At 40.1% G+C, this 17,570-nt stretch overlaps 1 protein-coding gene across 1 annotated transcript in view; it reads right to left on the bottom strand.

The window, feature by feature from the left end:
• The window catches only part of LOC149262233 (Transport protein particle (TRAPP) component), a 228,954-nt gene extending 211,720 nt beyond the window's left edge, over positions 1-17,234 (bottom strand). The window contains exons 1-2 of the mRNA XM_089423728.1: positions 16,932-17,234; positions 5,731-5,823 (exon numbers count right to left, since the gene is read on the bottom strand). Of these exons, the coding sequence (XP_089279854.1) occupies positions 5,731-5,823; positions 16,932-17,012 (174 nt within the window). The 5' untranslated portion in view covers positions 17,013-17,234. The remainder of the gene's footprint in view (positions 1-5,730; positions 5,824-16,931) is intronic.
• Positions 17,235-17,570: the final 336 nt, after the last annotated feature.

The following is a 17,570-nucleotide window of genomic DNA, read 5'->3' as shown; positions in this document are numbered from 1 at the left end:
CTCTCGCTCCCCACTTTCGCTCCTGCTCCCAAGTAACACTTAGCCAGATGATGTTGGCAACTCTAGCAGTAGCCAGTAGCACTGGTCACAAACTTTTGTTGTAGAGGCCATTTATAGCCTCCTTGGTTATGTGTTTTTGTTTTGATCTCTATATCATCATCGTGTATGTATTGGACAGTGCACTGGGTGCCATTTTGATATAATGGATATACTCATGAGCCTACTTTGATCATATGTTGTCTTCTATCTATATTCAAATGCTGTGTGTTTGGAAACATGAATGAAAATCTTTAAAATTATGTGTTTTTATAAAAAATAAATATTTAATGTATTTTTTAGCATGACCGAGTCATTGAAATCGAGCTGGCCGAGTCGATACCAAGTCGGAGTCGACCCTCGGTCGAGTCGGAGTCGGAGTCGGAGTTTTAAAACATTGATTATCATTTGCTGACATGATTTTTAGAGACACCTGAGCTTTGGGGCAAAGAATTGGATGGAGGAGAGCCAGGAGATCCTAAGGGCTCTCAAAGATAACTTGCAGACAATGCAGAACCAGCATAAGATGTATGCAGACAAGCAACATGTGGAGAGACATTTTGAGGTTGGAGACTTGGTTTTCTTGCACCTCTAGCCATACATGCAATCCACGCTGAAGCAAAAGGGAGTTGAGAAGCTCAAACCCGTTTTTATGGACGGTACAAGGTGATTGGGCGACTTGGAGAGGTGGCCTATGAGCTAGAGCTTCCACAAGGGAGTAGGGTGCATAACGTGTTCCATGTGTCTTGCCTAAAAAAGGCCTGGGGGCAACATATTATAGTTGTTGTGGAGTTGCCACCCATCGATGATGAGGGACACTTGATTTTGATACTTGAAGCCATCTTGCAAGAGAGTACCTTGTCAAATGGAAGGACCTACCAGATGAGGATGCCACTTGGGAGGGAGAACAGGTTCTACAGCATCCAGCATTACAGTTGCTTGAGGACAAGCAACATTTGGGAGGGGAGGACTGTCATGACTCATGTCCCCAATTAAAATTTTGCTAAGGAAAATTCTCAATTTTGCAATTTTGGTGATTAATAAATAATTTTGGCAAATAAACTTAGGAAAAGTGGGTTGTGGAGGCTCAATTTAATTTTTCGAGAGAAAATAAGGTTAAAACTTAGGAGAAAAGAAAAATTAAAGTGGTAATGAGTTGTGGGGACCACTCAAAAGGGGAAATCAAACCCCCCTAGGAAAAATCGAACCATAAGGAAGAAGGTGATAGGACGATCAAATGGGTGTAGCCCACAAGGAATAGATGATCAGCGATTATAAAAGGGAGAGAAGAGCCTCAATTTGGACATTTTTTGGCATTTCTATTTCAGAACTAGAGAGCTTGCTTGAGCTGCTTAGCCAAGTCAACTAGTGTTGTTCAGCACAAGAAATTTCAAAGCGGGAATTCCATCTCTTCTTCGGTGAACTTCGAGTGTCACTCTAGAAGAGGATTTGAGAGCAGAATTTGGCATTTCAGAGGGTCAATTTGCAGTGAACCTTCAACTAGTGTGAATTTCTAGGAGGACACAGTTGAGGAATTCGTGGTGATTTAGGGTGTTGGCACTTGGTGTTTTCCGGGCTAGAAAATTTACAAGGAATTTCCTTTGAGGTTGACGAGTTTCTCTTGGGTGTTTTCCGAGCTGAAAACACAATAGATTGGAGGGTCGAAATTCTCATTTATGGGCTTGTGTTGGGGTTTACTGGTTGTTCCCTGCGCAAGGGCTTAGCATTAGTGATTTGAGGATTATTCGAGCTGGGATTTGTTGGGAGTTGGAAGGAAAAATTTCGCTGGTGTTTGGAGGAGCTTTCCTTGTGGGGTGCTGGTATTTTGCAGTCACTGGTAAACTGGGAAAAGCCACAAGCAGTTTTTAGGGTCCCGGTGACTTGTGGATTCAGCCCAAGATAATTCTTGGTTTTGTCAGATTGGGTGTGAGGAGCCTTTTCCTAATTTTTCAGAATTTTGGGAGCAAATTTGAGGGGCCATTTCACAATTTACCTCTAGCAACAGCAGCAAAAAATTTAAGAGCAGTGCTTTTGGCAAATTAAGCCATTTCAGATTGGAGTTTTAACTTAGAACTTCACCTGGGTATTGCATGCTTGCAGTAGCAAGCCAAGGTTCTATCATTTCACTCCATTGTACTCAGTTCCAGTTGAAAATTCAATAAAATGCTTCAGATTTATGGTTGCATTTCTATGGTTCACTAATTTATATCTGCTTGTGTAAATTTGTGCTTGCATGTGTGGATTTCCTTGTTGTAACTTAGTGCATGTATTTGATATTCATTGTATTTCCCAGTTTGGGACATTACAGAGATTGAGATCACCACATATTACACCTACTTCGGGGTATAGTTCACAGAGCCCAGATTTGGTATACGATAGGCACTCCAAACTCGGCTTAATAAAGGCTATGACTCCCTAGCCATCATCGAGCGATAGTGCTTCTAGGCACAATTCCAAGACATTTCATCGAAGCTCCACCTCATGGAGGCCATTATAAAAATCATAGTCCTCTATGGTTCTAAGATTTGGGGACCTAGTTTATTACAGTCATAATGGGCCACGATGGGGAGAGTCCAAACCCTGTTTCTCTGGCATATCATCCACTACAAACACACAATTCCATAGCCCATTATTCAAACAGAGTTCAAGCTCCACCAATTTCACCTTGAGGTCCTTTTCTGCTTGGTCTCTTTCCTCCATAGACTTAGGGCTTACAGAGACTTTGCTATCAGGAGAGAGAAATATGCTTATCTTATACTTTGCTCTTCAAAAGCAATCGCTTCAAACACTCCCTTGGGTCATGCTCGTGGATGGTTCGCAAAGGCATCATGCCTCCTTCAGTTGATGACCATCTCCCCAAAGTGTCTTCCTCCATATAGTTTCTCCCTTCACGAACCAGCACATCTCTTACTAACTCAACAGAAACGGAATCAAGCCATCAAAAAGAATATCTACAGATTATACATTCAAGTCACTTGGACATCCCCCTTGGTGAGCCTTAGCCCAAATATTTCCTTCTACCTTGAACAGTTTTTTGAGCTACAGGATAGCCTCATCGTCCACCCCCTTATACTCGCAGGCACTGGCTACACTCACTTAGGATCCCTCATGGGCAGCTTTGAGTTGGGTCCCATCAACTTTGGGTGGAGACAAATCACCATATACCATGATCTAACAAGGTCTACCAATTGTGCCACCTACAGGAACCAGAGATCGAGATGCACCTCATTTTTCAATGCTCCATATTCTATGAGATCAAAGGACGATACCATTGCCTATATAGAGAGTCCAGAGGATCCCTCTCTACTTTCTTCTGGTATCCTAACCAGAGATGCCTAGCCCTCTTCATCAGGGAGATTTTTAGACACAGATCTGACATCCTACATACCCCACCTCATTCAGGGATGATTCATATGATCACATCATACTTTTAGGTTGATCCAGCTAGTCGAAGCAACAAGCGACACACTGAGTTCCAAGGTATTTCAAATAGTAGAGCAGTGAGACCTCGAGTCTCCCCTCAACCACCTCCTTTGGGAGGCCAACCGGTACTCTCGAGACCATTAAAGAGGTGTTGAATAGCACATTAATTCACTCACACCCTTAGCGTCAAAGGGCTTACTACCAAACGATTCCCCAACGAAGCCTCCCCCGCTCCCCTCCCCCCCCCAACAACGGATGAGTTCCTCCCCCTTGGTGTAGCAGTCAGAGACTTATCCAGAGCTTCTTTCCTTTGACCCCGAATCTTAGGAGTATCCCTCGCTCCTACATCACCCCCAAGATCACACAACCAAACTCTTTGTTGGATCCAGGGAACTCCGATAGTGAACCAACACCACTGTCACCCCCCTCACTGTTGGCTATCAGACTCGGCCATTCTTCACATCATCAACCTCCAACCCTAAACTTATTCACTTAGACTTCCACATGATCTGATTATATACATGTTTATGAGGCTGTCCTCTTATCGTATCTTTTTTTTACTTTATTTTACCTTAGATTTAGCTTCAGAATTTTCTAGGAGTTGCGCTCCCACACTGTACTCATACTGGTTGTATCCTTCAGTCTCATTGACCTATTTGTGGTCATTCGTTAGGCATTAATAAAATTATCTTATCTTATCTGCCTTGGCACTTCACTGCGAGCATCTGCAAGTTTTAAGGGTCCTGATTATCATTCTGTTCATAGGCCCATAGCATACTGCACAGTCAGGAACACTGGTACATTCACTTGGGTTTGAAAAGATGGTCAGGCAGTGAGCATGGTGTCGCTGAGGAAGTGGCAGTCGAGGTGGTCTGGGAGATTCTCATGTTTGCTCCAGGGCTGAGGCGTCAACTCGTATATTTCATGAACAGGTCCCTAGAGTGGTCCGAGAAGAGCTCTGGGAGTTTGAGGATGACGTAGCAGTGGAACATGGCTGCCTTTCTGATTCAGAGGTGTTAATGGACATTACTGATAGAGCGCTTGACCCTGAGCACACCAGGGGCAGACAAAAACAGTACCTGCTCACTATTGACCTCTATTGGAGGATGAAAATGCTGCTTGGATGGGTTATTATTGAAAGAAACGAGGCCAAAGAGGGGATTCTGTTGATGCTGGACAAGTTGGTGCTCCACCAAAATGACATGGGAGCCTATCTCAATCACATTGAAAGCCAGCTAGCTCCTGCTCCAGGCCCAGGTGATTGCAGTCAGGAGCACACCAACCCCATTGAGGTGGATGTCTCCACATCTACTTAGCTTACTGATGCGTTTAATGTTGTTGTTTCTCTGTTTATCTGGTTTTGCTAGGTTGTGGTTTACTGGTCTTTTTAGTACTGCTAATATGCACTCTATTTCTCTTTCTATGCACCTTTCATGGTGTTTCATGAACCACTATGAACCCTTCTAAGATTTTGGCATTCTGGTTCCATCTTAATGTTTTTTGGACTATCCTGCTGTTTTACTAGTGGTTTGGTTTCCCAGGCAGCAGGCCACTGGCAGCCAGGACTGTGTGAATCCATTGTAACTCTTTGAATTAATAAAACCCTAGATTAAAAAAAAAAGAAAAAAATAAATATTATCAAAAAGAAACAATGTGCAGAGCCTGCATAGTAAATGACAGAGATAGATAAACCCAAAAACACCATGTGCAGAGAAGTATGAAATAAAATGCCGACAAAGAAGAACAATATAAAGATTAAAATGCCATTGTCATGAAGCATCTGAAGAAAACACAAATACATCAAATGCAACATAGTTCTTCAACTCTTTTCAATCAAACAGCCAGATGTTCTAGAAAAAATATAGAGCGGAACTAGAAATTTTAGACAGTCAATTTCCAAAATATAAATCACCAGTTTCTTTATATGACCCAGTAAAACAGATGTTAAAAACAAAACAACAATAAATCACTGTGAGCCTCAGTGTACATGTTTTCCACTGGTCTGGAAAGTTCTACCTCAAACTAGGGTTTCTATGTTCAAATAAATTTGGACATTTGGATTAAAATTACAAACCTGTGCCTTCTAATAAAATGCTCATTGGGCTGTTCGTTACAAAAAATATTATGATTCATAGGTCCTGAGATAAGAAAATTTAAGCAGAAATGGAACTTTACAAATCAAAAATATCTTGATCTATCTGGTATCTGATAGATTCATGGATTAATAATTTACAGAAGTGTATAGAATGCTAAAAATAATTTTGAATTTACCTCCTGCTTGCCCTTGCCAAGCGACTTCTCTAGTGCATTGGCATACGGCTTTGTTCTTCCAACTCCAATCAGGTCTCTCCTCTCCTTCCGTTCCTGTTGTTTCCAGGTCAAAGTTTATGATCAGGGAACAAAGAGTATGTTTCACTTGGCTGGTGTCAAAATCCTCTAAAGAGTAAAATAATGTAATTGGATTATGGAGTAACTTAATGATTAAGTTTAAAGGGCTAGCTCCAGTTGCAGTTTGTAGAACATTTTTACAACTTGCCGTTCCATAGTAAATATAAAACAAAAATACAATCATAAAATCACTTTTTAGAAAATAATTACACTGCCTTTCACCCTAGAGAAACAATACAGAACAAGTTTGCATGGAACCTAGAGATAACAACAAATAATAGAGCAGAGGCCTATGCATTTCTCCAAAAGATTATTCTCGGTCAACTTCTTCATCCTCATTCTTTGACAGTAATTGGCAATTTCCATATCATAGACAATCATATGATAAAAGACACCCTCTCAAAGGATTACTGTCTAAATGCAACTTTGGGACGGTTTAGGTCCATGCTAGACAAGAATTGTCGAACCAAATAGTTTCCTGTGAGGCGAATCAATAGTTCTTTGGCTGATCTCCAAGACAACTTAACAATAAGAATGGGAAAAAAATGGTGTGTATTAATCCGCAAGGTGGAGTATGATCAGGATAGGTTGGAGGGAGCCTCCAACTGTGTCAAATGCAAGGCTAGGATGTCCTTCCTGCTAGATGAATTCGGCCTGAAGACCTATACAGAGAATGTTGTGGCAGTACCAACCAATGTAGATCAGCTGAAAGAGTACAGGAAATAAATGGCTAAGGCGAAGCGGGTGATCCTAGATGGAGTCCGGGACCATATATTTTCACATATATCTAGCAAGAATAGTGCCAAGGAGGAATGGGATGCTCTTGCTCAGCTATATCAGAATCCTTCTGAGTAGCGGAAGACGTTCCTAAAGGAGAACCTGACAAACCTCAGGATGCATAAGGGTGAAGGCATTGATCCCTTTCTCACCAAAATTTAGGAAATCCATGATCAGCTTGCAGTCGTTGGGGAGGCGCCTCAAACTACAAAGCTTGTGCGTTTGGCCCTGAACAGTGTCTCCGAGGAGTGGGAAATCTTTGTCCAAGGCATTTTGGGATGAGATACATTACCAGGGTGGGACAGGATCTGGTTAGACCTGCAGCAGGAAGAGATGAGGCGAGCTCTAGTGAAGACCTCCATAAGCGGAAGCAGCAATAAGGGTTCGAAATGTGAGGAGGAAGAAAATGTGGCCCTTGCATAAAAGCGTCACAGTGAGGGACAAGGGGAGAGGAAGAAAAAGAAGGACCTATCTAAGGTCAAGTGCTCCAGTTGTGGCGAGTTTGGCCACTACAATGCTTAGTGTCCTCAAAGGATGAAGGACAAGCAGGAGAAGCAACACCAGGCGGCAACATCCGTAGAGATAGACAAGTTGTCCTCCAAGCTGGAGGAAGATTTTTCGACGTTTGTATCTATACCTCCAAGAGTGAGGTGGGACGATATGGAGTTATAGTTTTAGAGTTGCGCAGAGGTTTGGGCAAGGTCCATTGAGGTGTCTTCCTCATGGATCATTACCTTGCTACAGGAGCCCACAGTATTCAGTAGTAAGATGGATCAATGTCAGTCGATGCAGTCAGATTCCAAAGTGATAGTTGCAAACTAGTTACAGTCAGATGCTGAGGAGTGCAGAGCAGTGTTGACAGCAGAGCAAGAGGCTCAGTAGCAAAGTCAGCAACAGCGCAGATTCTTCAACGAACAGTGCAGTACCTCGTAGCAATCAAATGCTCAGGAAATAGATACAGCACAAAGACACAGTTGATTCAGTATTCCAGATGCCTCTTAGATGCAATAGTTGTAATAGCAGCAGCAATAGTTGAGAGAGAGTTGCAATGCAGATGCAGAGTTGGTAGCAGCATATCAGTGTCAACAGCAGCATCAGAGTTGCGCGGTGGTTGGTGGGTAGTGGCAGGAAGTCACAATGGCTAGACATCAGCATCATATGGAGGATGATGCAGAGATAGGGTGTTGGAGCAGTTCAGCACTAGAACACCTTCCTCGCTAAGAGGGAGTGTTATTTTTTGTAGCATCGGATGGTGTTCTAGTCTCGACAGTTGTCAGAGAGGCTAAGAAACACTAGGACTCCATAACCCAGAAAAGGTTTCAGGAAAATCCACCTAGAAATGCCTTAATTAAGTTAATTAATCAATAATTAAATTTTTCCTAAGTCTAACTTAGGGAAAATGATTAATTAACAGTAATTAATTGAGGAAGGTGAGATTTCTCTAGAAACTCACACGGATCGACTAGGAAATGATCTCAGCCATTGATTAAGTTTTAATCTTGGTCGTTGGAGTCCCAATTGGAGATTATAAGAAGAGGTCAATGGGTAGATGGAGGAACACACTTGAGATTGATTTCCTTGGGCAGTTCGATTTTCCATAGAGCAGCAACGTCCTGTTGGGAGAGTTCGAGCCAGAGAGGGGACATAGAGACAAAGTGGAGCAGAGACAGTGAGTCCAGAGGAAGTTTTCTAATTTCAAAGAGTCAGCTACAAGAAAGCCGAGTTTCCTCAGTGAGGCTGTGCAGTGTTGGCGCAAAAGCTTCAGAGGCAGAGTTCGATTTGGCCAGTCAGAGGGCCGATTTAGTTGTTGGAGGTCGGAATAATTTTCAGAGAGGGCCAGCGAGTCATTCTTAGAGGTTGAATTGGGAAGATGACTTGATTAATTGCAGTTTCCAAGCAGAGTGTACCAGTGCTTGCGCAAAAGTGACGCAAAGGCTGATGCAGGGGTTTCGTTGAGCCCAGTATTAGCCAGTTTTGGAGCTGGATCAGTGCCACGTGGGACAAAATTTGTCTTACTAATTTTTGTGGCCAATTTTCCTATAGTGGATTGTCAGTTTGCGCATCCAATTGTACTCAGAATTTTCTCACTGTTGCTTAATAATAAAACCCTCAACTGCAGCATCGATTTTCCCACATTGGGTTTTTTCGAGGACTTTTTGTCCAAAAATAATGGTGTTATATTTTTGTGTGTGCACGTTGGTATTTTCTCAGTGTCCAGTTTATCTTCCACAATATTTATTTTGTGAAGATTGCAGTGTGATTAATTCGTTGTTGTCATGGCAATAAATTGCTAAATTAATTTAGAGTTAGAAGAATTAATTCCAGTTGCTACATAAAAATGTCAGTAGTGAAATTTTCACAGCATCCTCCATGAAATAAACCCCTATACCATATCATCAACCGCTTCCACCTACTCATTAATGGGTCAGCCTAGGAATTATTCCTCCCCTTAGGGTTGGAAGCACCAAATAGGGCCTTGGATAACCCTCCCATATCTAAACATGGTAACTTGTTAAGAAACCCTGTGCTAGGAAGACATTTGAACATGATAATTGTTTGAAGCACTTTGGTGCATGTTACCCACCAAAAGTGGGTACCCATAGGAGAACTTTTCTTCTAATCATCTTCTTCTGGTCAGCAGTCAAACATCCCCTAACAGCCACCTTGTAGCTGATGTGACGTGCCCTTGATTAACAAGATTGGTCCACTTAGATGCACTAATGATTATTGTACCTAATGGAGAAGATGCAGCACTGGATATTGTGAGATTGGCAAGTGATTTTCATCCTGGCTAGGCAACTTAACTGGAGCCAAGGTCCACCAAAGGAGCATTATGACACCCTGCAGATGAAGCATTAAGAGCCGCGGGACTCCTACCACTTACAGAGTATCATTCCATTCCATGGGCACCTACAGCACCCCAGCAGTCTACACTTTGCCCCACATTATTTGTGAGATGATGCACTTGGACCAGTGTGCCCTAGCCAGCTTAGCAGTGATCACATGGTTTGGGGTTGATCCAAGGCCCAGATGAGGTTTGTCTCACCCCTTGAGTCATGGGAGGGCTAGCACCATCCTCTGAGCCCTCAACGTTGGAGTAGAACCAAGCTATTTTATCACCATGAGACCCATTTTGTGCCCCAAACACAAAATTGCAATCCACTTGATGATTTGCATGGAGATTTAGGGGCCAACCCCTAGATCATGATTTTTGGAGCCCTCTACACTCACTTTGGCACTGGAGGATCCCAACGCATGCCCTAAAAGGGCCTATGCATGCATGATGTCAGCATTTCAATTTTCAACCTCTTTGAGGGTTAATTGTTATGTTTTTACATTCATTATGAGGTTGGCTTGTAACCTCGCTTAGTATTTTCCCATTATTTTATAACATGAGGGGCATTTAGGCTAAAATTAGAGATCATCTAAGTCACAGGGCACGTCCTCCAAGGTCTCGTGTCCCGTATTTTACGTGCCGGACACGAAAACAGCCCTAAAATGTGTCGAAAACGTTTTTCATCGTGTCCTATAAAATGTAAAACGTATTCGCCAGTTTTTGTCGTGTCCTGCATTTGGAAAACGCGTATTCCGTTGATAGAAAACGTTGTCTGCATAAGCTGCAACTTTTTTTGAAAGAAACAAATAATTTTTGAGTGGGGCAGCTTAATGATCAAGTCTAGGCCCTAGTATTGATATGCTATTCATGGTAATGTTAAATTCTTAAAGTAAAAGTCACATTCTCCTTAATCTTCATTTTCATCCTTTTACTTAAATTTTTAACATTACCATGAAATGACTCAGGATGTTTGAGAGTGGTTCCGACCTCATTGGATTTCATATGGAGAAAGTAGAATTATAGATTTCATTCAAAATACAGCAGACTTATCAATTTTTCAGGATTTCAAGATTGGGAGATTGTAATGTTTCCAGGTGACACCACCTGCTCGGGCTACCCCTGCCACCAGTAGAGGACGTGGTCTAGCTCCTATAGCTCCTACTTCTAGTTCTTCAGCTTCTAGAGAATAGCAAACTCCACTGCCAACTCCACTAGCACCAGCATCTACATCTAGAGGGAAAGGGAAAGCTGTGGCATTTTCTTGCAAAAGGGGCAGAGGAAATCAATAGGATTACACTTTAGTTATTTTCTTCATTTTATTGTATATGACATTATGACATGATGAGATGCATTATTATATTTTTTGTTGATATTTTGAGGCTGAGTTGGGACTCAGGAGTCGTGACTTACTATTTAGGACATGATTCAATGTTATGTGTGATTTTAGCACTAGAAATGATATTAAACATCTTATATATTAGTTCTTTTATCATATTTATGTGTCAATGTATTTATTTTATGTTGTAGATGGCTTAGATATTAAAAAAATTGATAAAAAATGAAAAAAATGAATATTTTTGTACCAAACGATTTTTTCCCAATTTTTTCCTATTATTTCCCGACAATTACGATTTTTTCCTCGCGCCGATATTATCCCGATAACGATTAATGCAACATTGTTGTAAACATTGAATAGTGATACATTTTGATTTTGATGACTTAATGGAAAATCTGCATTTTATGGTTTTAATATCTAAGTTCTAAATTTATAGTTAGTAGTAAGTACTTAGTAGTTTCTTATGTGCTTGTAAGTCGTACATGAACAATGAACATTGAATATTCAAGAATCAAGACCAAGCATATCACATTCTAATTTCTAAATAGTAAATTTTGATTCTATTTATTTTTTTAAAGTGAACTATGAACTTTGAGAAGTAATTATATTTTAATTTGATTAGATAAGCTGCACCCTGCAATTTAATATGGATAAAAAACTATATTTCGGTATATATATATATATATAAAACGTGTCCCCCGTGTCCTATTTCCAGGTCGCTGCGTTTCGTATTGAATACTCGTATTTACGTGTCCTCTATGTCTCGTGTCCTCGTGTCATGTGACTTAGGAGATCATTGAACACATATAAATTAGAGAGATCTCATTTGATCTCTCTCATCATCAAACTTGTGAATTTCAAACCTCTTAGAGAATTCGCACTTGCTTCTTGTGGGTGATTTTGGAGATACTTGGATGCATTTTGATGTATGGAAGTTGATTTTAACATTCTTTGGAGCTATTTCTTGGTGTAATGGATGGATATACTACATGTTATCTTGTAAGTGCCTATTGTTGAAGATTATTATTTTGAATTGTCTAATGTATGGAATTGTTGCTTCTAGATTATGCTTGTTTGTGCCCTAATTTGTTGAAAATAAATTCTAAAGCCTATCTAGTTGACTATTGCATATGTCACTCATTATATAACATGTAATGAATGTTCCTAGTGAGGTACTTGTTATTCTCCATAAAAATCCATTATTCCATGAAATGGGTAATTGTTGAAATTTTGATAGCTAGGGCATCAAATTTCGACCTCCTTGGAAGGGAATTAGGCTTATCTAGCACATCCTTGACTCCATATCCCCATAGGACAAGGCACTAGTCCAATCACTTGATGATCAACCTTAAATTTTCTCCATAATTTTCTCTTCTCAAATTCGGTCATTTTAAGGTTAGGGCGAAAATCTACGGCTTGGAGTGAAATTTTAGGATGGAGGTTTTTTGGTGATTTGAGAGCCTGAAGTTTAAACATCAAGAGAGATAGGTCTAGGCTACCTAACATATCAATTTGGTGGGCATCCACTCAAATTTCATCCATAAAATCTCTTGCCCTAGGTGTTTCTCTAAGAGGGAAACCCTAGTTTCTTTTCCCCTCAACTTGAGGACTTTCTTGAGGGTTTCATGAGCCTTGGCTTAGTTGAATATCATTGTAAGAAACCCTTTCCCTCAGGCCTTGACCTTGTGAATACCTATCACCATCGAAAATCTCAAAATCCTAGGTCTTGAGCCTTCTTTTCTAGGGCTTTTCTTTGAGAGTGTTTTGCTTCTTTGAAGCCTTGTACCTTTAGTGTGTCTCTCTTTGAATGAGCTTTAGTAGGGTCACTTAGTACCTTATCATTGGCAAATCCATTTTAAGTGATTTCTCCTTTACAGGGACTCCTCCCGTCGGTGAAAATCCATAAAGAGCAAGGGTTTTTGGTTGAGGTGACATTAGGCCTCTACTAGCTCTTGCCTTGTAGGGTTTCCCTCTCCAAGACCTGCCAGATTTTGTGGTAACAGTGCCTTTCACATTAGATATGGCCCACTATGATACTCTTATGTTATTTTACCTATGATGATGATCTCACTTGATTTTGAGAGTATATTCCATATGCTTGCTCCTAAATACCAATGCCATCCCTTAAGGGAATGTTTGAGACTTCTCCAGCACTTCAAAGAGGAATCCAACCCCACCTAATGACTCTTCTAGGCACCAGAGCTAAGACGTTAACCATTTTATGAAGAGCGTTGAGCTTCACATGTATCCAACACTGATAATGACCTTCTCCTCTCCCTGCAAACCCCGAAACATTGCACAATGAAGCCAAGACATTGCCTACAAAACAAATGTACCCCAAAGACAACAGGACGCCTCCAAGCTAACATCGTACCTTCTTGGTGGACGTTGACATGTTTTTGGGCTAGTTTGATGATGATGACTTAAGATCCCTCTAGAAGGCCGGTACACCTTTCTAAATGATGACATCATGCCCTAGCCTTGTGACATCACCCTTATGCGGCTTGGAGTGATCATGTGGGCTTGGTTGATGATGATATGTTGATGAAGAGGGTTTTACTTGATGAATCGACACCTTATTGATGAGGAGATGGCCTTTGAGTGAGAAGCACTCTTTTGACCCATCCATGGCACATTTTGATGGAGCTATTCACCCTTAGAGGATGACATCACCCTTGGAGGACTTTTTGCTCACACATGTGGGCTAAAGGGAGGCCTTTTGTTACGTTTTAACATTCAAATAGCTATCTTTTAGGTTGTCTCGTGACCTACTTAACTCATAATCACGTATTTTACTATTTTTAGGGCTTTTACTCAATTTTTGTATTAAATTGACTTGGTTGCCCTCATATAAATAGAGGGAAGTCAATTTAGGTTGGGATCATTGTCACACACTCATTATTACTCACTAAAAAAAGTGTGCACTAGTTCTTTTTTCTCTTGGATGTAATGAAGCATTTGTAGCAAATTGTCTTAGGGAAGAGATTATGCTTGGAGAGATTTTATCTAGGATTGGTAAGTGATTCTATAGTGATTTGTGCAACTTTATTGCGAGTAATCTTCTTCCATTTTGCAATTGTTGTAGATTAGGGTTTCAATTAAATTTTCATCTTAATGTATTGAATTTTTTATGGCTTTAACATCTCCTTTTGCAAAAATTTCACCAATCATCCATCAAGGAACCTTGGTATCTCTTCCTTGGCCTTAAATCTCCAATTGATTGAAAATGGCTAGGATTTTGATGGCAAATTTTTCTCTCTCTCAACCAGCACCAATCAAGTCTTCAGCCACAAACCTCGCCCTTTAACTCCATTAGGCCAGGGAATGAGAAAAGCACTAGTCTATTTAGTGTGTCAATACTCGAAGTTTGTGTTCCTAGAGTAATTTTGCATTAGGTTACAACAAAATCTGCATTTAATAACATAAAATACCTTGGACCTCATAGTCCTAGGGTTAGGCCTTGCATCTTCTAAATTGAAAACGCAAAATATCATTTTATATGTAATTTTCAGCCACCTTTTAGGGCTGATGTCTAGGTTTTGCAGTTGTTTTATGTATTTTCAGCAATTGAAAAATTGCTCATTCAATAAACTTTGCATACTTATTGTTTATCATCATTTATAGGATGTTTTATAATTCTTGTCATAAATTTTGCATGTTGTAAATTGTATTGTTTTAAAACTTTAATTTATAACAGCAATTGATAATTTAATAGTAGAATGTGTGCAAGATCTATTTGAGCCTCTCCAAGACTGTTGAAGCCCTCTGAATTTAGTCATAGCTCTCTTGAACTCGTTGAATTATTTCTCACCTCACCAAGAGCCCCACCTTATTCAATATCATCTTTGGGTGTTTTATTTTGCAGAACCCTTGGAGGGTATTTAGACTAGGAATCCTTGGGTTACTTAATCTCTGAGATCCATTGGGGAATCCTCCCTTGTGGGGATAATATCCATCCACAGAACAGCAAGGGAACAGTTACCTAGGTGACAGTGGTGGTTGACCCCATTGTTGCCCTTCACCTAAAGTGGTTAATGAGGCTTCACACTAAAGTGCTGGATTTTGTTGTAACAGGGCCCCCATTTCTCATCCTTTTGCGTATTCCATTTAGTTTTGTTGTTTCCATGAAATCATCATCATCAACCACCATGAAACAATCACCAACCTATCCCATCTAACTAGGAGACAACATTGCAAACCCCTGTTCAATATATCCCAAAACCCTCCCACTTTCAGGTGCCTTTCAAACATATAACCTTATAAAACATCAGCCAACAGACACGTAGTCCTTAAACCTCTATCTAACAAAATTAAATTCTCTTTATATATTTTAAAATTACCTTCTTCTTCTTCTCTTTTCGAGGAAAATATTTCACCCCAGCCTCATCCACTTAAAGGAAGAATGGGGGGCTCTCATAACCTCAAAAACTAATGAAATTTGATCCCCAGAACTCTGTCCACTTAGCACAAGTGCATTCACCAATCAAACTAAACACGAATCAATCAAAAACATTACGAACTTTTAAAAAATATATATATTGTCCCTCGCATTTTAATTGTACAAAATTAAAATAGCTTATCATGATCATACATTTTTGGTATCTTGGACAATAGATAGATGGTCTCTAAAAGTATAATTACAAACATAAATAAATTATCATCCCTGCCTTGGCCATTGTGTCGCTTATTACGGTCGAGGTCAAGATTACAAGGGATGGTTGGCCAACGATGGTTTCTCCACCATCCATATGCAAGATGTGTTATAATCCCACTGGATTATATGATATTTATAGGTATTTAATGCTGTAATTGTTGAATTCTTGGTTGATAATGCCCTAAAAATCTGTTGTCAGACTACAAATGATTAGAGTTGAATCCACTGTTGTTATTGATGAAATTGTTGATGATTCACCACTGATTTTGCCAGTGTCCGAACCCTGCTATTTCAGATTTCAGATCCTATCATATTTACGATTGATCTTTAGATCTGTCCCAATCTCTGACGATTACCATAAGAACATGAGCACAGATGGACTAACAAGCATATATAAGGGGAAAGCATGAGAAGAGTCTTTTGGAACCTCCAATTACGGGTAAGAAACCATGAGTGGTGCCCATAGAGGGTTATGCTTAGATGGATCTATAGCACTAGCTAATCAACTGATGTTTTCAGTCATCGAGAGAAGGCAAATCCATTTTTAAAGCAAATGAGGGAGTTCCAGTGTGCACGGTATGATGGAGTTGTGTGTGGTTCTAAGTAGGTTTTTCATCAGCAGTTGTAAAATTATGAACATGTAATGAATGTTTCTAGCTGAGGGGGGCTTTAGAGTAGCAATTCAGATATAGATCAGTATTAGCGTGTTAGGATAGTTTAGCATTAGTATTTATGGTGTGATATCTCATAATATGAATGAAATGCTCGCTCTTCTCGTTTTTTCGGGTAAATAAGATATCTTTCAACAGCCTATTTGCCTCGCAAAAACTCAAGGATCGAGGGATTGATTCTAAAACAACTGGCTTTATCTAATTACGAGAGTTATAACAGAGAGATTGATCAGGTAACATAAGCGAGAATAGATACGCGGAGGACATATTCTTATAGGAACCTTCGGGGAATGAGCGAGGGTAGAAAAGCTGGGTTGACCACCAATAAGTAAAATAAATGTCCTCTCTTGCAAAGCAATCCTATCTGCAGGCCTGGGGAACAGACCAGGATGAAACTGAGCAAAGGACAGCTAGGACAGAACATATCTACGAAAAAAAGGGAAGGCTGGGTAAAACATATTGGTGGCTAAGATGCTTCTGGGTAAACTAACTCTGCGGAATCCAGAGAAAACCAACTTGTTTGTATCCGATCGGACCGGAAGGGGATGGAGGAGGAGTTTGATTGAGGAAGAAATATGCACCGCGGCCACAAGGATTGGTGAGGAGAAAACTTAGCAGGCTCGCTTATCCAGGAAACTTGGCAAGATTAACACTTAAAGGTCCATCCTTGGATGAGTTAACTGTTTGCTTGCACTAACTGCGGAATTCAATTTTGAATCGAAATTTTTTCCACAATAAACATCTGTGCAAATGCACTCTGAGAGACTGGACAATGACCTGGAAAATACTTTATATAACAAAAATACTTACCATGCTGGCGCCCCATTTCTCGTCCTCTTGAGCAGTCCATTTTTGTTTCAGTTTTTCCATAAAATGGCCGCCCACCGCCATTGAAACGATTACAAATTGATCCTTCCGACTTAGACAACACTGCAAGCCTTCGTTCAATAGATCTCAAAGGCCTCCCGCTATCACGCGTCTTTCAGCATAAAATCCCAGAAAACATCGGCCAGCATAGGCACAGTGCGTCTTTCAGCAGACTCCAGCAAACTTCGGCCAACATAGGCAGAGCATACGGCTGTCAAACAAAATTAAATTTTTTTCTCCGTCCCTTGCGATGCTAATTTATTTTATTTTTAATTTTATTTTTAAACAAAAAAACACCGCTGTCAAAGAAAATAAAAAAAATTTCTCCCTATTTATTTTATTTTTCATTTTTATTATCAATTTGAATTGAGGAAAAAAAAAAAAAAAAGCAAAGCTATAGAGTATGGGCAAGCAATAGCAATATTTATTAAATAACAAGTATAAATCTAATCGCAAGTATATATAGCCCCATCGCATTTAATATTTTATAGCCCAGTAAATAAGTTTTGTTGTAGAGTATGCGTGCTTTTTTAGATTTGGGAGGAGATGGGTTTCTATTGCCACAAATAAGAAAGTCTCATA

This window comes from Pinus tabuliformis, chromosome 6 (assembly GCF_031772625.1).
Source record: "Pinus tabuliformis cultivar Carrire ecotype Pingquan chromosome 6, CPIR1, whole genome shotgun sequence".
Taxonomy (NCBI): Eukaryota; Viridiplantae; Streptophyta; class Pinopsida; order Pinales; family Pinaceae; genus Pinus; species Pinus tabuliformis.
This window is presented reverse-complemented; position numbering and strand designations above follow the sequence as displayed.